The sequence below is a fragment of the Eublepharis macularius genome, chromosome 7, assembly GCF_028583425.1.
Source record: "Eublepharis macularius isolate TG4126 chromosome 7, MPM_Emac_v1.0, whole genome shotgun sequence".
Taxonomy (NCBI): domain Eukaryota; kingdom Metazoa; phylum Chordata; class Lepidosauria; order Squamata; family Eublepharidae; genus Eublepharis; species Eublepharis macularius.
In genome coordinates this window covers 42,173,530-42,200,487 of record NC_072796.1, presented here as the reverse complement: position 1 = coordinate 42,200,487, position 26,958 = coordinate 42,173,530, and the positions used below count along the sequence as shown (strand labels likewise).

At 43.3% G+C, this 26,958-nt stretch overlaps 1 protein-coding gene across 1 annotated transcript in view; it reads left to right on the top strand.

The window, feature by feature from the left end:
• The window catches only part of BMP6 (bone morphogenetic protein 6), a 128,063-nt gene extending 101,147 nt beyond the window's left edge, over positions 1 to 26,916 (top strand). The window contains exons 3-7 of the mRNA XM_054985499.1: positions 14,526 to 14,674; positions 15,702 to 15,899; positions 23,714 to 23,790; positions 24,756 to 24,866; positions 25,724 to 26,916. Coding sequence (XP_054841474.1) covers positions 14,526 to 14,674; positions 15,702 to 15,899; positions 23,714 to 23,790; positions 24,756 to 24,866; positions 25,724 to 25,873 — 685 coding nt within the window. The 3' untranslated portion in view covers positions 25,874 to 26,916. The remainder of the gene's footprint in view (positions 1 to 14,525; positions 14,675 to 15,701; positions 15,900 to 23,713; positions 23,791 to 24,755; positions 24,867 to 25,723) is intronic.
• The last annotated feature ends 42 nt before the right edge of the window (positions 26,917 to 26,958 follow it).

Below are 26,958 nucleotides of genomic sequence, written 5' to 3'. Positions count from 1 at the left end.
AAGAGCAAGCACAGGTTTTCTGGCTAGTCTTATCATTCCAGAACCAGTTATTCACATTTACAGATAGCATTCTGGAGATCAAGGTACATCCTTCCTCTTCAGACCATTTTCTATAGCAAGGGTAGGCAGCTGTCCTCCTCCGCCTGGCACGTATGCCCACTTCTGAACACTAGACCATTTTACTTTGTGCCCAGGGCCAGATCTTTACCCAAGCGACCAAGGCACTGTCAGCAGTGTAGAGGCTAGCAGTCAGGGATTTTTTTCTGGGAAAGGAGGTAGTGGAACTCAGTGGGTTGCCCTTGGAGAAAATGGTCACATGGCTGGTGGCCCTGCCCCTGATCTCCAGACAGAGGGGAGTTTAGATTGCCCTCCGCACCGCTGAGCGGCGCAGAGGTCAATATAAACTCCCCTCTGTCTGGAGATCAGGGGGCAGGGCCACCAGCCATGTGACCATTTTCAAGAGGTTCCGGAACTCCATTCCCCCGTGTTCCCCCTGAAAAAAAGCCCTGCTAGCGGTGTAAGAGAAAGCAACAGGCATGGCTTATGCCTGCCATCACCTCCCAGACCTGCACAGTAACCAGGTGAGTCTAAGGTAAATCCCTGAGCTGCTGACAATGCCACTGAGGCTTGGCTTTCCCCAAGTACAATCCTCCTTTCTCCATCCCCCATTTTGTTTGCCTATCCCTACAGTGTACCTTTTACTTTTCTACTGAAATGTGGTGGGATATTGGGTGTGACACGTCTTTTTCCTTCACTTGAAGTTTAAATAGATCTTTATGCTGTGCTTGAAAGATAATGTTGAGTTCATGGTATACTGAAATATGGCAACTAAATGTTAAATCTCTTTAGAAACAAGTTCCTTCATTTAGAAGGAGCCCTTGAAAAAGAGTGGAAAAAATAAACGGATTATTTTTGGAAACTGGTTGTTATACATATACACTCTGCCTGGAAACTTTCTCTCTTTAACTCAGGTAGATGTCAGGTCAGGAGTGCGGGGTGAAGTTTTGTGGCTGATCAAAGATATCAGCCCTTTGCCCAGAGATGGTTGATTATTTTTCAAATGTAAATATCCTGTTAACTCAAGCCTCAAAAAACTCCTACGCTGTCCAAACAACTCATCTATTAAAAACCACAAGGAAGGGACATGAGAAGACGATCAAAGGGAGATACTGTATCTTAACATTCAATGTTTATTTTGTTTGCTATGCACTGAAACTGTTTAATAAAGGTGGCTTGTGGCTTGTGAGTGGATATCTTTAGGAATGACAATATGAGAAAATGGGTAGAAGTCTGCCACACCCACCACTGGATAGTACTGTCCTACTGCACCACAACATAGTTTTTATGAAGGCATAAAATCTGTCAGTATTTTTTAGCTTTAACACACTAGTTTCCCCCCTCTTTCAAACAGGAAATGACCAGCTGAGCTTTTAGTTTTAAATCGTGGATAATGGTCATCATGTATCTTGTACAATTTCACATTACGTAGAACTCTTCCTCAAGCTGAACAATTGACAAAAAACACCAACGGAAGGGAGAAAAATAAAATAGATGCCTTTGCAGTAGACCCTAGCTATTTATGATGTGCAGTTTCATTTATTCTTGGTCCACTGTCCCCTCACGTGGTATGGTCTCTAGCCTCTTTTTACTCCTGTTAACTATCATCATAGTCAGAGCTCCCCTCCTCCTCTTCTTTCTTGTGATCTTTGCCCATGAGGTGGAGGGGGATCTGTGTGTGTGTGTGAGAGAGAGAGATACCTTTCCCCTACCCCAGCCCTCCCTTCTCTTTCCTCTTTCCTCTTTCTTCGGTTGCCACCACCACGCAAGCTGTGTGTACCATAGAGTTTGTGGGCGCGTGCACATGTGTATGTGAGCATGTACAGCTTCACACACACCTTCCTGCAGCCAGACGTTTTTGATCTATGTATGGAATGAGCAGTTAGGCACACTGGATGACATTCTTTGACAACACTCTAATCTTTAAAAGGAAAATATCTTTGGTTGTTGTGGGTTTTCCGGGCTGTATTGCCGCGGTCTTGGGATTGTAGTTCCTGACGTTTCGCCAGCAGCTATGGCTGGCATCTTCAGAGGTGTAGCACCAAAGGACAGAGATCTCTCAGTCCACAGCTGCTGGCGAAACGCCAGGAACTACAATGCCAAGACCACGGCAATACAGCCCGGAAAACTCACAACAACCATTGTTCTCCTTCCGTTAAAGCCTTCGAAAATATCTTTATTTATCAAAATACAATCTCAAGTTCCTAGAACACAAGGGCATTGGGAAACTATATCAAAATACTATAGTGTATAACAGAACTAGAAAAATAAAATAAAATAAAATATATGAGTCTAATTAAGTTATTCAGTGTTATATTGGTGTTACCAGCCTTCCTTTCTCTGGAATAGACGCAAGGCTACTAGAACTTTGAAAAATAGAGTCTGGTCAGTACAGATTTCACTCCAGAGCTCCCCTGTTCCTCAGACCTTAGCTTGCACACTTCTGACCAGGTGACCAGATCTTTTAGCCCTTCCTGTCCCAGCTGGGAGGATTTCATTTTAACCTATAATGAACATGGGAGTGAATCCCCACATGTAAAAACAACAACAACAATAACAACAACAACCCCTTCAGGACAACTTAACACCCACTCAGAGTGGTTTACAAAGTATGTCATTATTATCCTCACAACAAAACACACTGTGATGTGGGTGGGGCTGAGAGAGAGAGCTCCTAGAAGCTGTGACTGACCCAGCTGGCTTCAAGTGGAGAATCAAACCCGGTTCTCCAGATTAGAGTCTTGAACTCTTAACCACTACACCAAACTGGTGTACCTTTTCTCCAATCAAATTAAAACTCATGTCCCAGCCTTTGTGTCCCAACTCATGATATTCAAATAATACATTTTGGCAGGAAACAATATATATTTTGCCCTTTCCCGGTAGGTGGGCAAATGGTTATCTTCTCCCTGCCTATTTGTCTCTATAAAGGAAACTTTGCCTCCTCTCAGCCTGAAATCTGAGATCTTTATGGTTCTTTTTCCCAGAGAAAGGATGTTTTTTCTCTGAGATCAGGGCCTCCCTGAGTGTTAATCAAGGTATCCTGCATCTCTTAATGGTTACAGCTGCATCATTAAATTTTGTGGGAAATGTAGATGCTTTTCTGCTGGGAGGCAGCAACCCCCCCTCCCACCAGTGGGTTTCACTATGTTGTATATTTCATCATTTGCAGAGATTTGGGGCATGGATCCCCTGCAAATAATAAGGATCTACTACCTGTCTGTATTTCATGTTAACCTCATATTATCCTTGTTCGATTTGCCAGTATCATTTGTCAGTTAGTAAATAAATAACATTTCTCAACTAAGTTGAATAGGGGGGGGGAGCAAAGCATACCTAGTTTGGAGGTATAAACACATATTTTTATGCCCTTTAGCAGGGATCTACAGTGTGGTACTGCTGGGCACCGTGGTGCCCACAGACACCTTTCCTGGTACCCACAAAGTTTTTTTAGGAAATGATGGGGCCAGGTGGGCTTTTTGCCCAGCAGGGCTTCTGATTGGCCATTGGAGATTTGATTGACTGTGTGGATTTTAAAAATGTTGCTTCAGCAGCAGCTGTCACCAAAGCACAAAGATGTTCATTGTGTGACTGAAGGTAAACTGCGACAGCCATTTCTGCCTCCTGTGTCAGAATTCCAAAAGTGTCCACAGGCTCAAAAAGATCGGGGACTCTTGCCCTATAGAATCTGTTTCATTCCTAGTGATATGATTCAAGGCCAGTGATAATTACAAATGACAAGGCATTGCTGTCACTAGTGACTTTTTTTAGCCAAATAAGTAGCAGGGGCTCTTGTGTGAGCCCTCTTTTAAATTCATTCCTGGCTTAGTACCAGGATGTCTATCAGAGAATTTACCAGTACTCTTCAGTCCATTACTCTTTAACTACTGCTCAGGCTCTGGAGATGAAGATGGTTTGACATCCTCATGTTCAAAAACTAACAAGTAAAAGCAATTCTTGGGCGAAGGCTTGACATCAGTGGCAGGAACAACAACAACAACAACAACAACTGTGCTTATATACTGCTCTTCTAGACAGATTAGTGCCTTACCCAGAGCAGTGAACAAGTTAGTGTTATTATTAACCCCACAATACAGCTGGGGAGCTGGGGCTGATTCGTAGCCAAACCTCTCAACCACTGCGCTACAGCAGTTCTCGAATAACTACAAAATTTAGCAGGTCAAAGATTTTACCCACAGACGAATTTAGGAAGGATACCAATATATATGTTTTTACGCTGGATTGAACTATTCTCTTGATTGCTAAGGATGTATTGCCATTGTTATGGTCTCTGACCGCAAATAAATTCATTAATTCATATATATGTTTTGCAATTATATACAAAATAGTAACGAGCATCCATAAACACACTGGCACCTTCTGTTAGAAATCACATCCTTCCTGAGGTTACCACTATGCAGAGTCTAGACTGTTACGTCAACATGTCACTGAAGAATGGTAAACAAAATAAGTTCAATATGAAGGAAGTTTTCATGAGTGATGGTAAAGAATAGCTCAGTAAATGGCTGTTGATGCATAACAGTCTGGTTAAGCACCTTAGTAATAGTGTTGTTTGAAGATTGACCAAATAAAGAGTGGCCCTTAGAACTCTAATTAAAATTAGAGAATCCTTGTATGAAAATTATTGGCTAGAAAGATTTTTTTTTTTTGTGCTTTCTGCATTTTTGGGAATACTTATGCCTTTATATATAACTGAAGGCTTGGGTAAGAAAGAGGTAGGAAACTGGACAACTGTTTAAAAATGTATATTTAAAATATAGCTTTAAATAGCTGTGATGTTTTGCTGTGGCGGTGTTCCATGGTATGATGTGTGCTCAGGGAAGAGAGGGAAAATTATTTTAATTTGGCAGTTTCCCTAACTGTAAGTAGCAAAAACATCAGTCTGTTTATTAATTGCATAAACTTCTATAAGCTAGTCAGAGCTGAGATAATTAAAACCTTTGGGCTTCTTGCCCAAGGCTTTGACAGTGGTTTTTAGTTAAAGAAATGTTTAGATTACATAGGAAATGTCGTAATAAGTTGCAAAATATTCATCCCGTGAAAGCTCTAAATATGTGGTCAGGATGCATTGGTTAAGAATAGTAGCTAGATATTTATAATGTGGCAGATGAACACTCTTCTTTGAAAAACTAGAGCCAACTTCTTTTTTCTTGACTGCCTGCCCTGTGGGCTAGAAATATGGTGCAGAAATCCCATAAATAAATAAATAAATAAATCCTCTGCAAGGAGTTAAGGCATATTTGCTTAGGTTAGACTGGTACCACTTTCTTCATTCTGGATCATGTTTGCTTCCTGTACTTTCCCTTGCAGAGGCTCACTGAAGAGTAAAAATAGTATATATATGTATGATGCCGAGTCAGGTCATTGGCCGATTATTCCTGTGTTTTCTATTCAGGATGGAAAGTGCTGTTTGAGGTCTTGGGAAGGGGCCTCTTTTAGCCTGAAATACCTTGAGAAGTCAGACACTTACAGTGCAATTATCTGCTGTTACGGCAGTCTAAGTAACATAAGCATATTGAAATCAAGACTTAGGATTTTCTAAGACAGGAGTAAGTAAGCAATCTTTTTTTGGCCCGAGTGCTTAAAAGATGCCACATCTGTTTGGGAAGATGTTGGTATGCTAGCAAACAAAATGGAGGGAGTGGAGATGAGGATTGTAAGAAAATGTCTGTTTCATGCCAGAAGGCAGGGGGAGGTGCTAGGGGTATCCTTGGCCCTAGCACTGCTGCCCAGACCAGCTAGCAGACCAACCAGTGGCTTGGAGCACTCCCTGGCTGGCTGGTGGCTTGAGGCTCAATTGCCTGCCCCGGTGGCAGGAGAGTGCTGGGGGGGGGGGATTGTGATGGAAGAACCCAAAAGCGACGGACAGTACTCTAGAAACCCCTAGATCATTTTGGTAAAGATTTTGGGGATTCCTAGAGCATTGCCAGTAAGTGGTATTTCAGTACCAAGACCAATATACAAAAATTATGTTACCGAAACCACTTATCAATAAAAAGAAAAACCATCAGTTTTTAAAAAACCTTTAAAATACATTTCACACCGTTTAAAAATTAATGTACAGAATCCGGCTACTTGCCATGTGATCATGTAGTTTTTATCGGCTAAGAGCCAGCAGAGCTTTGCTTTATTTGTAGTTATATGAGCAGGGATCCTATCTAATAGTGGGGTAATAATTTTTAAATGAACCTCTCCATAGAATGGGCAACTGAAGAACATGTGCTCTGCAGACTCTACCTCTCCCAAAGGGCATAGAAGTAGAATTTCTGCATAGGGGATTTTGTTGGACCTACCCTCAACAACCACTGATGGAAAAGCTGAACACCTGGCCAAAGAAAATGCCCTTCTGAAATTATTTACTTCCATAGAGGCCAGATATTTGGCTGGCTCAAGAGTACCTTTATCATTTATCAACACCCCCATTTTGGATGTGCTACTGTAAGTGGTATCATTTCTAGGTTCAGATGCAGTTCCTCAACAAATATGGTCTCCAACCATATTGGTGGCCAAGTTTGCTATGAGCTGCCTGGCCAATTGCTGGCTTAGGCTGGGGCAGATGGGAGGGAAAGAAATAGCCCTGAAAAAGGGGCCTGCTTCCAGCCAACCCCCTTCACTCTAAAGGAGAGGGAGAGAGTCTGCCAGGCAAGCTCCTAGCAGAAAGTGCCTGGCTAAACTTGGCAGCTGAGGGGGTGAGGTAGGGTTGCCAGGTCCCCTCACTCTCCGGGCAGTAGGCTGGAGGCCTGGTATTCACCTTTGTGGAAGTTCTTCTGGGAAGTGACATCATCGTGCAGGGCCTTGTGATGCCCCTGGGAGAGCGGGGCCCATTTGGGGCCAAATTGGGCCTGTTTGGGGCCTAAATTTGCCCACTGTGAAGTGCAGAAGTGCTCCAGGGCCCCCCCCAGGAGTGTTCCTGCCCTCTGCAATGGGCCAAATCGGGCCTGTTTGGGGCCGAAATCGGCCTACTGTGGAGTGGGGAACGTTGTAACGAGTGAACAAGGTTTGAACTGAGCCTTTTTGCATGCAAAGCCACTGAGCTGTGGGTGGGTGCTCATAGGGCCCCACCCAAGTGGTCAGCCCCATAGTTTAAACACTGAGTCCAGGTAGTGAAGATGGAGGGACCACTCATATGCTGACTATCCAGCTTAGCTGGGGGCATATGCTCTGATACTAGTTAACTCTGGTATGTATACTGCAGTTTGAAAAATGTGTCTTCAAATGTACCCATTCCCCAGGTACCCGTTCCACAGCTATCACCTAGCATGTTAGTAATACTGTGACCCATTGTCTGATAATATAGAACTTTGTTGCTACATTGTCTGTAGCGATTGGACTCCATTGTTGGCCAAACCCAGGAGGAAAGAATTGTGCATGGAGATAAGAAGGCCAGCTTTGAGAGTTAATGCAGGACTCTGCCTTGTGTTATCAAAAAAGAAGGTACATGCCGTGTCGTCTGAGACAGCTGCAGTGCTTACATGTAAGCCACTGAACTCTAAATGTATGAAAAATAATGTTAAAATTCCATGGGGAAAAAAAACAGGGATTACGTCCACGTATCTAAGAAACAAAGGGAAATGATGTCACCCTCTTCATACATTACAGAGCAGATAGGCTGGGTCTCCACCTAGTGTCAGACATAAAACAATGACATGTGGATTGTAGGTTCTCCTCAATTCTTGTATGTGTACTGCCCAGTTAGGATCAGGACCTTGGTGCATGTGGAGAAAAGACGTCAGTATTCTCTCCCGCACCATTTCCCCAGCCTGAAACAATCAAAATGAAAGGGTGGGAGGTGGGATTCTCAAAGAGAGAATTCTATAAACTGCTTATTTATCTGTCTATTGATTACATTTTTACTCCACCATTTCTCTAGAGTTGTGGCTTGTGTACCTTGTGAGCAGGGCCGGCGTGCCCATTGAGGCCAGGTAGGTGGTGGCCTCAGGGTGCGGGGTGCCAGAGGGGGCACCGGAGGAGACGCGGGGGGAGGGAGCACACGCCATGGAGCTGCAACCTCCTAGCCCTCCTGCGCCGCCACCGCCGCCAGCCCATGCCCCCGGCCGGGCACAGCAGCCGTGGGCAGGTGTCTGTGGCGGTGCAGGGCAACCGAGTGGGAGAGCTCAGAGGCCACCCATGTGCCGCCCCAACTGCCCGCCGCAGAGATTGGGCCGGCGGCACGCATGCACCTGTGATGATGTCACACATGACGTCATCACACAGCCCGGCGCGTGTGCGTGTGCGCGGGGTGGGGTCACCCATCCTGCTGGCCAGCTGCGGGCGCTGAAGACCCTGGCACCACTGCTGCTTGTGAGGTAGGTTAGGCTGAGTGTGTGACTGGCCAAAGGTCAAGTCAGTGTGGGGCTTCTGCTGCTATTGTGGTAGAAACAAAAACTGAGTAGAGAAGTACTCCCCATAGACATGCTCAGTGGAACAAAACTCCCTCTCAGGGAAGGGCCTTGGATAGAGCCCTAAAGTGTTCTGAAACTCCATCTGTGCTACTGGTGAAGAACCCTATATGTGAGATTCCACAGAGACCACAAAGAAGAATTGTCATGTTTTCAGTCCTTTCTTGCTCAGCATGTGGGCCATACTTCTTTACTTTCAAGAAGGTGATGAAGAAAGGCTATATGAGGTCATTGTGAGGAGTGGAAATCAGGCATGTAAAACACAGCGTGCTACTAACCTCTTTATAAAACAGCTGCATAATTTAGAGTCTGTGTATGCCAGTTTATTCTCTAGCAATGGGTATTATGTTGTAAACAAACAGGTGCGAGTCCCCCGGGGGACTGTGTTTTGCTTAGAAAATGTGGATTTGACCTTGAGCAGAAAAAGGCACACTTGCCAGCCATTTTGTAAGCAAACAGAGGCTGCTTTTATGGTTTAAATGTTGTCATTTAGAACGTATCATTTCAGTACCAGTAAAGGAAAGAGTATTTGAAGTGCACTTGGCTGATTACAAAATGTAAAGGAGGGGTTTTTTTGGTGCATTTTCACTAGGGTTGCAAGGTATGGCAACCAGTGGAAGACTTAGGCAGGGGGAGGGGTATAGGGGCATTGTCAGAGATGGCATGATATCACTTCTAGGGGGAAGGATGTTACATCTCTCTAGGAATTTTCAGAAACTCTATGGTAAAACCATGATTTTCAGCAATTCTTAGAAAGGACTGACATCACTTCTGGGTTGTCCTTGGAAGTAATGTCAGACCATCTCCTAATGGCCCTTTTAAAAGATTAATTTCCTCTTGCTGACTGCACAAGCAGTGATAGGAAATGGGAGCGGGGGTGGGGTGGGGGATTTCCTGCTCCCGCAGATGTTTGACAACACTAATCTTCACCAGTATTAAAAATGTTAATTTAGTCTATTTAACTTTTTACTATTCAGAAAATGATCAGTAAAGGTGACATTTTGTGAGAATTAATATCTGAGAACCAAAAATTTTAATGGAACAAGTGGGATATTATTTCTACAAGCATGACAGCCTCTTGCTATTTGGTTTTATGTATCAGGGACATTGTGTCCAGTCTAATATGAACTGATCTTGCCTGTCCTTCTTTTTGTTTCTGAATGAGGGTTATATGGGAGCAGAGTTTGATGGAACTGATACAGAAAACTCTATATCTTTCTGTGGAATCCTAATGCCTAATCATCTAGCGCCCACAGCCATGTGTCAGTATAAATGCAGCACAATTCGTCTGCCTCCTAAGGACTTTCGCGGGAGTGTTGGGCCAGCCAACCAAGTCCAGCAAGGCATGGCCAGGAGTGAGTGCGCTGTCGTCGCCCAGGCAATGCTGCCAGGATTGACCAATTGCAGGGCAGCAGCAGTTGACAGCGCTGTGAGAGGCAGAGAAGGCGTAGCCAGTCCTGGACTACATTTCTTGTCCCCAGCTGCCACGCCCTCACCCTTCAGGGAGAGACCCCCACGATCGGGTTCTCTGTACCCCGATAGAGGCACCTGCCCTGAGAGGAGCGCTGCCTGGGGGGGGGGACACTGATGATGGAGATGGGGTGCTTGCCCACATGCTTGTCCAGTCCCATTCCCAACAAGGAGCAGGCTATCAGTGGATACACTGCTCATTTGCAAACTCCACCACCACTGCTTCTTCAAGGTAGATGCATCCCTTCCCTGAAAAGAGAGCTCAGAAAGGCAGCAGGACCCGGTGAGAGCTGCACTTGCAGCCTGCAGCACTTGGGATCAGCCCCCAGGTCCCGGAGAGGCAGGTGGGGGGGGCGGGTTCTTCAATGAGTGACAGGAATGCCCATTGGAAACCATGTGAGAGGCCAGAAGGCGCATTGGAGATGATGGGAGTGAAAAATGCCCACGGACTTGCAGCAACGCCATTTGAGTACATGACTGCATCGCAAAGAAGCGAGGAGAAGGTGGATTGGATCTTGAGATCCATGCTCCAGTCCTGGGGTGACGCCCACCAGAGTGGACTGTAGGCCTGAAGGATCAGAGAAACTGCTCCAGGGGCTGTCATCCATCCCCTCCCCATGCCAGATTTCCCAAATCCATCCCTGCTTCCGCAAACAGCGAAAAGGAGAGTGGTCTATCCTCCCGGAGGAGGAGCCCCAGAGATCTCAACATCGCTCCACATCCCCTACCTCCCTGCAGCAACCTCCCCCTTCCCCCTCATGCAGTGGTCATCTGCCTGGCTTATCAGATGCCAGCAGCTCTGTCTGTCAGAGAATGAAAGTCCTCAGTGGTGCCCCCCACCCCCCCAGACATTCAAGGGCCACACTTCCATTCCCACCTCACTGCCTGAAGTTACATTTAGGGGGGAAGGGGGCAGGGAAACTGGATGAGGCCTCCTGTTCGGTGTTGTTGTGTTGAGGCCTCAAGGCAACACTTGACACCTGTCCTTCTGGCAGCAGAGCCCACCCCATCCATTCCAGCCCTGAGCCAGTAAACATTTGCAGGGATGTGTGAAAAAACATCCCTACGGGGAGAGGGGGCTACTGTCATCGTCAGACAAGCAAGCAAATAGTCAGGCAGTTTGTTATTTTCAAACACACATTTTATTAAACTGGAAAAGGTGAAGAGCTCCTCTGGAAATGTGTCTTGCCAATGTCCCTTGGCTGGAAAGGGAGCAAAAACAGTTTGCACAGCAGCTGGAGCCACAAAACCCATTCCTCATCCTGCCCTCACAGGGGCGAGGTTGAGATGCGGGCTGCCTTGGGGAACTGTTCTCTGGCCTGGGCTGGACCTGAATGGTACTTGCAGAGGATCACTGGGGGCTGGAACAGCCATGCTCCATGGTCTCCTGGACGAGTTGTGACCTGCCTGCATGGGAAACAGACACATGTGTGGCAAGAGATGTAGTGCGGTCCTAGGCCCAGCCCAGTCTGCCACATTCTGGGAGGGTATCCATGGTTGGTAGAGCGGCGGCAGGGCAGATCCAGTGTCACAGGTTCAACCCGCAGCCATATGATACATGACCCTCTGGTGAGAAAGCGCTCTGCATTGGGATGGTCTTATTCTGTGAGGGAGAAAGTCAGGGGGCTGAGCGCCCTCCAGTTACAAACACCCAGTCAACGTGACCTGTGGCTGCACTTCCTCCTCTGCTGGGAGAGGGCATTGTTGAGGGAGTCTGAGCAAAGCCCCCAGATGAGTAGCTGGTGCACCCTCCCCATGGCTGTGTCAAGAGCAGTTTTCTGGGCAACTGCCTTTGTGGCAGGCAGCTGTTGCCCCCCGCCCCCAAAAGCAAGCTTCACCTGCAGAGGCTGGTGGTCGGAAGGGTTCAGGTGAGGAGGGCAGCTGGCAAAAATCAGTGAGCCGGGGTGGCCACTACACCAGCTCATTCTTACCTGTCAGTGCTCCCTCGCCCCTTCCTGAGCCAGGACTCTGGAGTCAGATAACCTGCAAGAGGACTTGGGTGGTAACTGTTAGTTAGACATTTTGGACTTTGTTCTTCTTCCCTGGAGTGAATGTAAAGTGCTTCTTAGTTTCCACTATGTCCCCCCCTAGTGCACTCGTGGCCTGCCAGCGTAAGCACCCAGTCTCCTGCCTTGCACTAAGTCCCCACTGCCGGGGGCTGTCAGGCAGAGCCTCCAGCCTACCTCCCTACTTACCTGGGTTCAAGGGCAGCGCAGCCAGAGGTTATGTAGGGTGCCTGGAGAGTTGATTTGCTACAGGGAGAGGGGCTCATCCACCATGATATCGCATGCTGATTGGGCCCCACGGTATTTGCCATCCTATGCCCTGTTTGGGCTGTGTGGGCGGGGCTGGGCACCAGGAGGGAGGTCCGAGTTTTCCCGATTAATGGGCGCCTATGGGCTACACTGCCTTTTCTCGTGGCATAACTTTCTGCCGTTGCAGGGGGCGTTCCCGGGCCTGGGGCAGCTTTGGAAGCTAACTCATGGCCCGCCCTCCGCCCCCTTCAGCGCTGGCATGGAGGCTTGCACTGCACTTATGCCTCTGCCTAGCCACCAAGCGTGCCTGCTGGTGGCGGCCCGTCTTCAGTAATGAGCCTTGGGCGGGTGTTGGTGGAGGGGGGCATTATGCCTACGTAAGTGCCATTTATGCCTGTGTAAGCCTTATTCCACTCCGTGTGCTTTTCACCTCCCTTCTTAGGATTGGGCAGCTCATTGCAATTCCATTGCTAATCTGACAATCTTATGGTGGTGTGACAATCTGAGAACTGATCTAGGCCCACTGATTCAGCAGGATGAGGCAGCAGTTTCGAGGCAGCAGATTGTAAAGGCAGAGACCATTTTTGAATATTTCTGTTTTTTTTTTTAAAATCCTGCCAAAAGAAAGCTTAACAGATCTGGGGTGCATGGGGGAATGAACAGTTTGAAAAGGCAAGTGAGGGAAGCACGTCCACCTCATCCAGCCACATCACGAGCCTGGTCAGGTTCAGGCCCAGGCAGGTTTTTAATTTGCCCATTTTAGGCTTTAAAATGGTGGTGGTATCTCTGTGTCAGACTCGAGGGTGCCGCCTTATCTAGTTTGGCCCTCGTTCTATGGTATATGTAGCTTCAGCCCCAATACGGTATGCAGAATAAAGTGAATTATAGCATCTCAATGAGAGTTCTGAACTGCTTCAAATGCGTGGGTGTGGGAATCGTTTTTAAAATGTTCCATTTAAATGCTCCCTTTAAAAAAAACTCTCTTCATGTATATGAACACAATGGTTTCTCTCTCTGTGCTATATTATTTTACTAAATTTAAAGAGGGGTTTGTTTTAACACGAAGAAGTGTTCAAAAATACATCCTTCCTACGTGGTACAGTTCAGAAGTCTATTACTTTATTCTATATAGCGTGTAGGCCAGAACTGATTCTGGGATTTGCACTTGTATACCTTGCTTGAGCACTTATACTAACCATTGAAGGCCACAACATCTGCCTTAGTGATATTGCAGGAGTATCTGAAGATTGCGGAAACCCTATCATAAAGTCTCCTATGAACTGGGCCACAGGATTGGTTTGCACATGAAAGACAAATGTCCGATAAAAGAGAACATCTGATGCAGAAAATAATTGACACTGATTCAAATGGGGAATATTATCTTCGGGTCACCAACACATTGCTCCAGATAAGCATAATGTTATGTGAATGAACGTAATGAGAGTGACTTTGGATGAAAGGCAATTATCAAACTGTATCTTCCCATGGGAAAAAAACTCTGGTTGTATTCCAGTTCATAGATTTCATTGTGCTCATTCCCACCATTCTTGAATAAACATTTTGTCAATTTGCAAGAGTGGATCATTAATGCAGGCACTAAGTTTAAGTCAATAACTTCTTGGGGCTTAACTACTTGTGAATCGGAAAGATTTGATAAGGAGAATTGGGGGGCATGTATACACTTAACTCTTTTCTGCCTACCATTCAGACCCATAATTTCTCCTCTTCCAAATATACATTGGGATCCCTTCAGAGGGGAAAGTGGTTTAAGAGTAATTTGGAATAGAGAAATTATGGGCAGAGAAAGAATTAGTACTGTCCGATACTACTCTTCCAGCTGTTCTTCCCAATTAAAAACAACCATTTCTTTTAGTGTTTTAAATATGGGAAGGTGGGGAGATATAGATTCACAGCACAGAACTTACAGTATCAGTCAGGCTCTGCTTGTTCCTAGTGTATCTGTCCAAGTACAATCCTTTTCTCCCCCTCCTCAAATTGAATGCTGGTGCACAAATATCTTCACAGATGGGCTTGGGCCAAAAAGATTGCCTACTGATTTCAAAATTCAGGGTTATGTCTTAGCTTTATTATTCCTTCTATGTCATTTCTGTTTGCTTTTGGTTGCATTACCCTCCCGTCCCCCCATTTAAAGCCAAATATAAATAACACCATGCCATATAAGTGACAGGTGAGAATCTTTTGAAAACATTGCCTCTTGCTCATCACTGAAGCTATCAAAGCCAACAGGAAATCTGGATGAGAATAATGGTGTGATGCTTCTCATGTTTCCTCTTTTTGAGGCTTTCCCCTCCTTTTTTTTCAGAGATTCAGATCTGTTTTTGCTGGATACCAGAGTGGTGTGGGCCTCAGAAGAAGGCTGGCTAGAGTTTGACATCACTGCCACCAGTAACATGTGGGTGATAAACCCTCAGCATAACTTGGGACTCCAGATGAGTGTGGTGACCAGGGATGGTAGGTAACAGGCCAACATACTTGAAACATCTGGCCAATGACCTAATCATTAATTGGAAGCTATGTTTATAGCATTCAGCTGTGATGTGATGATCTGACTAATGCAGCCAAACATGCAGCTGGGATGTGATGGTTGTGCTCTGGATCCAACAGCAAAGACTGAAACTTGCTCCCTTTCTATGGCTTGTCCCATATCTGTGCATGTGAAACACTGGAGGTGCCTGACTTGTGGATAGTGATGTTTTGCCAAGGAATTCACTGGAGATGCATTGAAAAAAATTCTAGTTTCCAGTGTCTTAGGGCAGTGGAAGTGCCTTCTAGAACTTAGCCGGCACCCTCAGTGGGCACCAATCTCAGCCCAGTTTTTCTGCCTTTCAAACAAGCTGGTTAGTCATCTCCTAGGATACTAGTACTGATGTAATGCCAAAACGTGCTTCTATCCCTGTGCTGTTTAATGTTGTTAGGGAAAGGAACTTTGTTGGTGGGATTTCTCATGTGATGTCTCCCTTTCACATCATGCCATGAGCCACTGGAGCCAAGCATTTTGGGAGAATATCTTTTGTTGGCTTCAGGTAGAGTTCATTCTGATGGCAGATTCCCATGTTGGGAATAGAACATGTGAACTTTTTAAGGTGCCTTATACTGACTCAGACTATTACTCCGTTTAACTTGGTGCTGTTTGTTCTGAATGGCAGTGGTTCTTCATGGCCAAAGGTAGATATGGAGATTCTTTTAAGTGGAGACATTGGAGTTTGCACCTGGGGCCTTCCATATGCACAGCATGAGCAACAGAAATTAGGGCTGAATATGAAACCTTAAAGAAGCAAGGCTATCCAGTCTTTGAACTTTCTCTGCAAATCAGAGTATCATGCATATTAATTACAGGAGAGAAGGGAAGGGAGGAAAAGGGGACAAGAGAATGCTATTTGTGGGAAAGAAGCTGCGTTGGTCAAAAAGAGTTATTCAGAAACACTGTGCTCTTTATGTAACACATGGCGCTTTTTTTTGGTGCTTGTTTAATTTATAGGCCTCAGTATAAACCCTAGAGAAGCAGGACTAATAGGTCGCGATGGCCCTTATGACAAACAGCCTTTCATGGTGGCCTTTTTCAAAGTGAGCGAAGTTCATGTTCGAACGGCTAGGTCAGCCACCGGCACGCACAGGCAGCAGAGTCGGAACCGCTCCACCCAGCCTCAGGATGTTTCCAGAGCATCCAGCAGCACAGGTAACTTCTTAAATGACTGCTCGGTTATGTGGAAATAAAATATTTGGGGGGGATTATTGATTATAATTTCCCTAGCACTTTACGTTTATGAATTGCTTTTAGGGATGTTTTTTCTGTTTCGAGATTTCTTTTCTTTTTTGCCAATAAACTCAGAGAAGAGTAAAGAAAAGTGAAATGGCCTTAGTAAGAGAATCCTGTACTGTACATGGAATTTATTTATTAAATTATATTTATTAACATATTTTTATCCCACTTTTCCCTAGAGCATCTTGTTAGTGTATTCAGGGTGTTCATTTGAAATTACAGCATATTTACATTGGGGAAGGAAGACCTTATTCCTTTAAAAGTTGTATATAGGAGAGAATTTTGACAGATACAGCTTGTTAAATGATGAGAAAAACTGGATTTACTGAAATCTCCACTCTGTATGTCTTCCTCCTTTGCCTGTAATCATGCTATTTCTGTGTTATGTAGTGGTAATTTTGCTTGTCTAATATGAACAGAGAAACACATAACTGTGAGATCATGGTTCCTTGTTAACACTATTCTGAGAGGGTGCCATGTACAATCTTAATCTTTTAAACTATTCTTTGAGTTTAGCACCTTTAAGAATGTATTTCAGTTGTGCCTTTGAGTTAGCATCTGAAATATATGCTATTTTGACTGCCATATCATTTACACAATTTCTGTTAATGGGCTGAGTGAAATTTAATTTCTTAGAACTAATTGCATCTCAGCTGGGGATCAAACAGAAGTCAGAACTAGTCATGGGGGTGAGTATTTCATTACTGTGGTGTGAGGGGAGGGTTTAACCCTTTCACCTCTGCCATTTCTCTGACCTCTGTAGTCCCTCAAAACGGCTATTTAGCCTGTAGTGAAACATACATGTACTACAACAAACTCTCTGGGATTCACTGGCTGATCTCCTAAACCACTAAAAAAGTAATATAAAATCCTTGCTAAGCAGTTGACCTGTTCATAGAGTTGGGTCCAAATACAAGTGGAGCTCTGCCTGTAGAACACAACTTTCCCACCTCCCCTCACTGTTGCTCTTGAAACACTTCCCTTGGTGTTCAGGAGAAACCCCTAAGAATAATCTAAATCTGCAATAGCAGTGGGCAGTTGGGAGAAATCACCCCCCCCCCTCCATACACACTCACACACACTTGTGAAGAAGCAAGCTATGACTCATGAAAGCTCATTCCCTACCACAAATTTTGTTAGTCTTACAGGTGCCACTGGACTCTTGTTCTTTTCCACTACATACACATACAGTAGCTGAAGTGCCCTTCTGGTAAGGTTTGGCTCTAACCCTTAAGAAGTATGTTTCTTTCAAGAGTATCACCTTTGCACCTGAAGTCTGATGCTGTTTCACGTTCTACTGTTGAGTGTATCATTGGGTGCACAGTGTATTTATCTTCTACAACTCCTTTTCGATAAATAATTTCAGTTACAGCCCATTAACTCTGGATTAACTTTTTGGATTTCTTGCTGCATTGTATTTGCTGCACTGCATTGACAAAGGCTGGACTTGGTCGCTTTGGTGCAGTGGTATAGATTACTTCACAATATTTCGTTAATAGTAAAAAAAAATCAATTAAAAAATAAGCATCTGAAAGATTATTCCCTTAAAATTTTACTCTTTCTGCATAAAGTGACCATAGCTACACTTCAGCAGGGATCACAGTAGCACTTTTACTATTCTTCGTGAAACCAGCTGTTGTACTGTGAGATAAGAACAGATGTCTTATACTGCACCAGAGACTGTATATTGAATATAGCCTTGACTTGTCTGTTGTGGCTGGCAGCAATTCTCCAAGGTCTTTCCCAGCCCTGCTGAGTTCCTTGAAATTGGAGACTGAACTGGGGTCTTCCTCATTTTATTAATTAAAATATTTATGCCTCTCCTTTCCTCTTGATTCAAGGTGGCTTACAAGTAATAATTAAAATATTACTCATTAAAACCAAATTCAAGACCAGCTGTGGGTTCTGGGCTGTCTTCAAGGACAGCTAAACACAGTGCATTACAGCAATCCAACTGTGAAGTTACAAAAGCATAGATCAGTGTAGCCAAATTGGCTGAGTCTAAAAAAAAAGGACAGTTGGGAAAACCAGATGGAAAGTACTCTTGGCCACTGCACCAACCTTCTTTTCAAACAGCAAGGCTGGGTCTGACTGTACTCTCAAGCGAACAACCGATTTAATGCATCCCTTTTATAACCATTAAATAAATTCAGGTGGGTAGCTGTGTTGATCTGTAGCAGGAGAGCAAGATTCGGGTCCAGTAGCACCGTAAAGACCAACAATTTCCAGGGTATGAGCTTTTGAGAGACCCTGTAGATTATACATTTCTGTATGCAGAATACAGGCTCTGCTAGTAAACTCTGACCTTTCCCCATATACTAAGTGCCATCCTGTCTCGAAGAGTTCTGTTTGTCGTCACAATGGCCCTTTTACCTTTAAACAATCATCTCCTTCCCCCTTCACTTTAAAATGGGGTTTCTCAGTCCTATCCATCAACCTTGTTTTTGGCTGTTTCCACACGGCTTACCTTGTTCCGGGAAACAGCGAAATCTTGCACGAAATCTCATGAGAAGACACTGTTATCACACGAATTCGCATGAGAAGACGCAATAACAGCGTCTTCTCGTGCGATTTCGTGCGAGATTTCGCTGTTTTCCGGAACAAGGTAAGCTGTGTGGAAACGACCCTGGTCTCAGAGATCATTATGGTGTTTGCTGAGTCACATGGCTTTACATTGCATTACAGCTGGTTGAAAAAGTTCTGAAATATTGATGCAAATTAAGCAAATGTTTTCTGTTTGCTGACCAATCTTTGTGCCTCGTGATAAACTGAAACTCTCCTTTCGGTATATGTTTTTGCTGAATTGTATTCCCAGTCTATGGAAAAGTACTTCTCCATTTGTAGAATAAGAACGATTAGTTATTTTACTTAGACTGTCTTCTTCATAGCAAGCTCCCTTTTTTCTTTCTCCAGATCAAGTACTGTACTCTCAAGCAAACAACTGGTTTAAAGCATCCCTTTTATAACCATTAAATAAATTCAGGTGGGTAGCTGTGTCGATCTGTAGCAGAATAGCAAGATTCGGGTCCAGTAGCACCTTAAAGACCAACTAGATTTCCAGGGTATGAGCTTTCGAGAGGCCCTGGAAATCTAGTTGGTCCTTAAGATGATAGCGAACCCAAATCTTGCTAATTAAATAATGTTATCATAGGTAAAAGAATTAATAAGCCGTATAAACAGGACTAGACTAACAGAAGCAAGTAGGAAATGGTTTAGGATGCACAAAAAATCCCAGAGGACCAGCTAGGTTATTGTTCTTTTATTACACTGCTCACATGTGATGGGAAGGGGGATTTTAGTTTGCTTGAGCCATAAAAGCCTAGCATGTAAAGCTATGTAATGTACTTTATTTAATATAGTATTAAAGTTAATACTTTGCTTCACTATAACTGCTGTCTCTTAGCGACAATTGTGATCCAGCTGTATGCATCAAATAGTATAGAATAACATGATGATCCACTATCTGCCAGAAAGTCAATTTGCTTATTCAGTAATGATAGGAATAGATTCAGACCCCCCAGTATGGAATCCTGTTCCTCCCATGTAGCATTGATATAATAAGCACTTAGGTAATGTGTGCACCAGTCCAGGATTTTATTATAGAACTGTAACTTGGCTGACATCTTGTGTTGGTGATGTCTAAGGCAATATAGACTCCCTGCCTCTCCCTGCTGTTAAGTACAATACAAACAAACTTTTTACTGCTGTGAAGGCAGGCAATAATGACTCAAAGCCCTAGACAGAACAGATATATTGAGCACAGTTGCCATTTTTATACGATCTTTTTTTTCTGGCAACAACCAGATGATGAGTATTTTTTTTTAAAAAAAGAGGGGAAACAACATAACTAGCAATTTTGTTGTGTCAAGGTCTCTTTTTTAAAAAGTTTTAGCTCAACGCCTAACTTAGCAATTTCAAATCACAGCTTTAAAATTAATAGTCAACAAAGGGGACTTAGGCAATGGTGGATATAAAAATTTGGTTTAGGAGGGGAGGGATATAAGAGAAGATAAATGAACCAATACAGCTTGCAAGGCAATTTGCAATAATGTTTGGCCATGGGATAAAACTGCGGTAAATCAATTACCGGAGTGCCACAGTGAGGTCACAACTATCTATTTAAGGTCCTTGAGTGAGATGAGAGGTGGAGAACTTTGTTGGTACCCACATGCCCAGTATTGTTCAGATGGGCAAGGGGGGCATTTCAGGCCCAATCTTCAAAAGGCAGCTGGCAGGAAGGAAGGAAGACAGGAGAGGGGAAGCAGCAACATAGGTACCTCTGAGGGGCGCAAGGAGCAAAGCGAAGTACTGCAGAGAACAGTAAAGGAAAGAAGGAATCTTTGAGGATACATTTGATCCATTTTCATGCAGAACATTTGTGTGTTATCCTGAGCGGTCCATTCCACAGGCCTCAGAGCCAAGGTACAAGAGAAAAATTACAGAAGAGGAGCACGTGAAGGGTGTAGCAATGTTAGCTGGGAAGCTGAGTTTCAAGAGATCAGAAGGCTTTGTTAATTTCCCCCCTCTGCAGAGCCAGGGAAATTACTGCTTGCAGGGTTTGTTAATTTCCTCTTTGCCTCCTGAAAGCTCTGCATTACAACTCCCCTTCTAAGAGGTGAAGAGGAAATAAACCACCTGAGCAGCAATCTGTAGAAGGGGAAATTGACAAAGCCGCTCTCTTTTAAAACTCAGCTTCCTGGCTAACATTGCGATTCCCTTCACCTGCTCCTCCTCATGTAATTCAATTCTTGTAACTTAGCTCTCAGTTGCAATCTACACACTGTGAGCTTTCTTCAGAGAAATCTGAGCACTTAAGGATTCTCTGAACTGGGAAAATAGGGATAGCAGTGGTTTAGATATACACAGGTTGCACTTAACTTCATGGTTAGATACAGGAGATTTAAGATTTAATTTTCCCATCCAAACTGATTCTGTTTAAATAGGCTGTTATTAGCAGCGTGACTAGTTTATCTGGACCTGTGTCCTAACTTAAATATTGTATATGGGGACAGTGCTTTCCCAGATACCCCTTTCAAAATAGGTTTGATGTACTATGCCTATTAATTATCTGGTGGAACCTGATCAATCTCTTAACGAGGGAGATAATTTAAGTAAATTTTGTGTACCTGCTTAGCCATAGATAAGAGTCAGAAACGTTTTAGAGAACATAGCAAAGAATCCAGTAGCACCTTTAAGAGTAACCAACTTTATTGTAGCATAAGTTTTCGAGAACCACAGCTCTTTGTCAGATGCTGTGGCTCTCGAAATCTTATGCTGCAATAAAGTTGGTTAGTCTTAAAGGTGCTACTGGACTCTGCTATTTTGCTATGGCGGACTAACACGGATAACTCCTCTGGATCTTAGAGAACATAGTCATTGAAATCAATCTTGAGTCTAACCCAAGCAACATTTTTGGCTAAATTGCCCCAAACTGCAACATCTACTTGTGATGCTGTTGGTGTGCCAGCAAGTAAAAGGGCGAGGGAGGGTTGTACTCAGCCAGACACATTGGGAGCAAGCTGAACCCCAGTGGGCACCTCAAGCTTACCTTCCTTGCTTGGGCAGAGAACCAGCCCTGTGTGCTGAACAAAATGTTGTCCTTTGGCATGTATGCCAGGGATTGCCTACTCATGTTCTAAACAACTACTTCACAGCAAATTTGTCTCAAGCTTCAGTACAGAGAGGTGTTCATTGCAGGGCTCTGGGGCTTTCAGAAGGTAGCTTCACTTTGTATCCATATTATTCGGAATACAGACAGATGCAAATCTAGATTTGACTATTCATTAGTACTGAAACTTACAAAAAGAAATCTAGGACCATTCTCTTCCAAATTGGCAGGAAGCAAACCTTTGTTCTGTTCATTTGCTGCATCAAATAATTCTTAAATCTTAACTCAGGAGCATAGGGGGCTCTGCAAAGTTTTGATATTTTAAAAAACTAACAATAGCTTTATTCATTCATCTTTAAGATGGGTTTCAAATTTGATCCTAATTTGAAGCTTTTACTAATTTTCCAGGTTTTAATTTTCTGTTACAACTTCTTGAATAATACAAAACCAGCGTGTCAGGCAGAAGGATTTCAGCCTAACCTTTATGCCAGTTTTATTAAACTTAAGAGTATGGTTGAGTGTGTTGGGGTTTTTTCCATAAAGGAGTGTATAGCAGCAGGATTTTTCATCTACAAGCTGATCTGCACCATGTGAAATCTTGCGTTTCTGTTACTAGTTTGAACTGACCCCCCCCCCCGCCCCACCATACACTCTGTTTCAATTCAAAGATAGTAGTCTCAAGTTCAAAGCAGAAAACTTGTTCAGAAAGTTCATTCAAATTTGTTATACAAAATTACTGGTGAGTGGAAGTGCATATTTAACAGAAGCCAGTTAACAGCCTTTCTGGTCATTTTGATTGACAAACAGCTATTTTAAGTCCCAAAATACAACATTTAAAAAGCTAAACCCCAGTCTTCTCACAGTTCTCTTTTAAAGAACTATTCGTACAACGCAACCCTAAGCAGAACTACACCGTTCTAAGCCTGTTGACTTCAGTGGATTTAGACAGCACTTCCAACCTATATGTCCATATTGCATGCCCTCTTGCCTGTCTGCAGGCAGTGTATTAATTTGTAACCAAATTTAAGACACCCCCCCCCCCCCGCTTTCAAAAAGTATTCAAAATTATGGGAAGTTACAATGCCAGCCCAAGCAGAGTTACATCCTTCTAAGTCCATCAAAATCAACGGGCTTAGAAGGGTGCAGTTGAGTTTAGGATGACACGGTTTGTAAAATACAAGACTACTGTATTGCAGTTGTATCCACATCTTGACTCAGAGGTGCAGGTGTTTAGAAGATCCATCCAAATTCTGTAAAACAACAGAACAGCATGTTGGTGGATTCAACAATTATCAATACTTTATGTTGTGATAATAGAAACATGGCAGCCTGGACTTGCACATGGGCAAAATCAGCAACAGCCCGTACACAAGCTTTCTCTGTGGTGGCCATTACCCTGTGGAACGGCCTGCCTGAGGGGGTCAGGAGAGCCCCCACTCTCTTGGCTTTCCACAAATGATGTAAAACCCAATTATAAAAAAAGCTTTCGCATTGCAGGGAGGGGGTTTCAGATGCTTCAGTAATGAGTTAAGGACCATAGACTTCACCACTATGCTGTCTTACATACTATCTGTTGTTTTAAATATGTGCTCCTATGGGCTACCTGTGCTTCATGTTGCCTGATGTCAGCCCTAGAATTGCTTATGTTCTGTTCCAGCATTTCTTCAATTCTGTATTGGATTCTTACTAATGCTACGTCTTTGTAAACTTGTTTATTTACCCTATGGCATTGTTTATGGAAATGTCCTTGAAACTGACTGTACTGATCTCATACTGTGAATCTACCTTGAATCTCAGTGAGAAAGGCGGACTATAAATGACATAAAATAAACAAATAATATTAGCCTGGTACAGACAACCCTGTGCATGGAGGGGGCACAGGCATGAGCACGTTAGCCTCCGTCAACCACGTTCCTATCACAAGGCTACATTCAAAATTATCTTGCCTTGAAGAAGTGAGAAGACAAACAGCCTGTTAGATAACCTTACTGAAATGAGCAACTTGAAAAAGACCAGGTAGGAACATGTATTTAGAACCACAAAACGTCTTCAGCAACACTGTGGTGCTAAGAGTTTTAAAGATACCATTTTTATGGATTTGCTCTCTTATATTTCCTAACAGATTATAACAGCAGTGATTTAAAAACAGCTTGCAGGAAGCATGAACTTTATGTTAGCTTCCAGGACTTGGGATGGCAGGTATGTGGCACTTCTACTTCTATAGACATGTTCCTAAAACAACGGTCACAGTACTGACAAACTTACCTACTTTTCTACCACTATTTTATAGTCATTTCAATATTTCAGTCAAATTTTTGTAAGCCATTTTGTTAAGGTCAGTATATCGGCTGATTTGCCCCGAATACATTTGTTCCACAGGCAGCAAACATATGATATAATTATTCTAATAATCCTTTGTTGCTGTAGTTACAAAATTCTGGATCCAAAGTATGACAGTGGTAGCATTCTACCTAAAAAACGCAATACACACAATTAATTCATAAAGTTGTCAAATACCATCAGAACTGTATCTTGAAGTATTGTTTACATGTTTATACTGAATTCTTCCAGAACATTGCCATTCTTTATTTGGACAGTTAAGTTGATAATAGCTTCTGTCATCACTGACGCCTTTTAATTCTTGTTTAAAATTTTCCTGTATTTGTTCTTTTTGTTTTGCTATTACCTTGTAGAGGTTTATCTTGATGGTTTAACATTAAAGAGATCCATTTTTCTTCTCCTTGCCTTTAGGAAGGGCCTCATGGTGACCAGAGCAAATGGGGATCTCTTCCCTTTAACCTCTTTGCTCTGTTACACCCAGGGCTTTTTTTCTGGGAAAAGAGGTGGCAGAACTCAGTGGGTTGCCCTCGGAAAAAATGGACACATGGCTGGTGGCCCTGCCCCCTGCTCTCCAGACAGAGGGGAGTTTAGATTGCCCTCTGCGCCGCTGGAGCTCCATTCCACCGCGTTCCAGCTGAAAAAAAGCCTTGGTTACACCAATGCAAATAGCAGTGTTCCCTAAAATACGTGTCAGCTAAGCCAATTTATAAGAGTTGGTTCCGATTCACAGCATTTAAGCTCTGTGTGGTTCTCACATTTCTGGAGTTAAACAGCTGTGAAATTATTTTAATTTAACGTGTCCATATAATGTTTCTGTTATTAAGGACTGGATAATTGCACCAAAGGGCTATGCAGCAAACTACTGTGATGGAGAATGTTCTTTCCCACTTAATGCTCACATGAATGCCACCAATCATGCCATTGTACAAACTTTGGTAAGTATAAAATTTAAGTCTATCCCACAGCAGTAGTTAAATAGTTCATTGCCACCCTTCTCCAAAGTACTCCCTAAGAGCGGGTGGTTGTTTGGGGAGAGGGGGGAGGAAGAAGCTCCACTTCGTCTCTCTTCTCTTCTTTCCTATTGTAGCAATATGTGATTGATGGAACGGACAAGAGAAGTAATGTATATTCCCAGCATTTGTGTTGGGTGTTTTAGGGTAGGCAATAAAATATACTTGAAGCATAAACTCGGAATTATAAATTTGGCCCATCACTGTAAGCACCTTATCAACCAGGCAGGGAGGAGTAGAGAACTCAGATGAGGTAGTGGGGTGGGTGGGATATTGGCCTGAAATGGGAGATATGAATTTGGGAATTTTAATTTTATATCCCACTTTTCCTTCACAGAGCGGAGAGTGACCGTTTGGCTTTTACAGCAACCCTGTTAGATAGGAAAGCTACTAAGTTTGCCTAAACTGAGAATCCGTATCTAGGATTCTCACATCTATTGACAGCACCACCACTGGCTCTCACAAGAGAGAGAATTGTTCAAGTTGATCTTTGGCATAACTTAAAAGCCTTTTAAAAAAAATACACACCATTTTCAAGAGAATCAGTAGTTTTAGGGACAGGGACCAGTTTATCTATCGCCGTGTAAGTTTTTTTATCTGTATAATATATTTATGTATTTATATATATACACCATGAAACAAGGCAATAACATGGACTAAGTATAATTAGGCATAAAAATGTTTGCTGCACCTCATAGGGTGGCTGTGAAGATAAAATGGGATACATTAAAAAACAGGCTGGAGCTACAAATGAAATAGGCAGTTTTTCTTTCCTTAAACAGGTTCATCTTATGAATCCGAAGTACGTTCCTAAACCATGCTGTGCTCCAACAAAACTTAACGCAATATCGGTTCTCTACTTTGATGACAATTCCAATGTCATTTTGAAAAAATACAGGAATATGGTGGTAAGAGCATGTGGGTGTCACTGACAAGACCAACGTGATGTGCTATTCTTAATGACTTTCATCCAGTGCCTCAAAGAGAAAACGGAATGCTTCTAGAATAACATTGTGCCTTAAGGAGCAATAAGCAAAACCACAAGGAACTCCAGTGCTACTTGAGTAACTTCTAAAGCAATTGTACAATGGTGGCTCTTCTGGTTTCACAATTTCTAAGTATATCAAGCATAAACTGTACAGTAAGACTCATCTTATTACAGCAAAAGGGTACAGATACACACCTGCCTGTTTTGATCTCCAGTTCGGACTTGCTAAGCAAGCACTCATCAAATTCTAGTTGATGCCATAAGACGGAAAATAAATGCATAATTCATGGCAAAAAGGCAAAGTTCTGACCATATACAGTCAAACTAAGCTATTCAAGATTGAACTCTAAAGGCATGCAAGCTAGATCACTTGCACTGGGCAAACTGCGGCACTTGGACTTCCTCCTAGAAGCGCAAGTAAAAACATTACCATTAACAGCCATCTCAGCCTTTGCCGCTCTTCCGTCCCTGTCCATGTAAAAACAACACAACTGGAAATTTACCTTTGGTTCCTGATTATCAAGCACATCTTCTGCCTTTCTAGCAGTCCAGTTGTTCAATAGATTGCAAGATGCTATTTGTACTCTTGCTTATAAGACAACTTCTGTATTACTCACTGTTGCCAGTTCTGACAGCTTTTTCATACATTCTGCCACCACTGCTGCTCTCTCTCTCTCATATGAACACATGTATACTTCCTGTACCTCAAATGAACAGCAAAAATCTATGTCGAACTAATCGACTGTAAGGCGGAAAACTGTCTAAATCCCTACCCTCATCTAATTGACGTGCTTCAGACAATGGTTAAAAGTGAGGGTTCTCGAAATACAAACTTTGTCTCTATGATCTCCCTGACATGAGGAAAAAATCGCCTTTTGAGCAATGAAAGGTTTAATGTACATAAATACATCGCCTAGACCTGACTCCACACAATGGAAAATTTCTCCCTAGGCAAAAATTACAAGAAAAGTGCACTTCCCCTTTGACTACTTGCATTTTTAAAAGACTTCTTGTAAATAAATGAAAAAT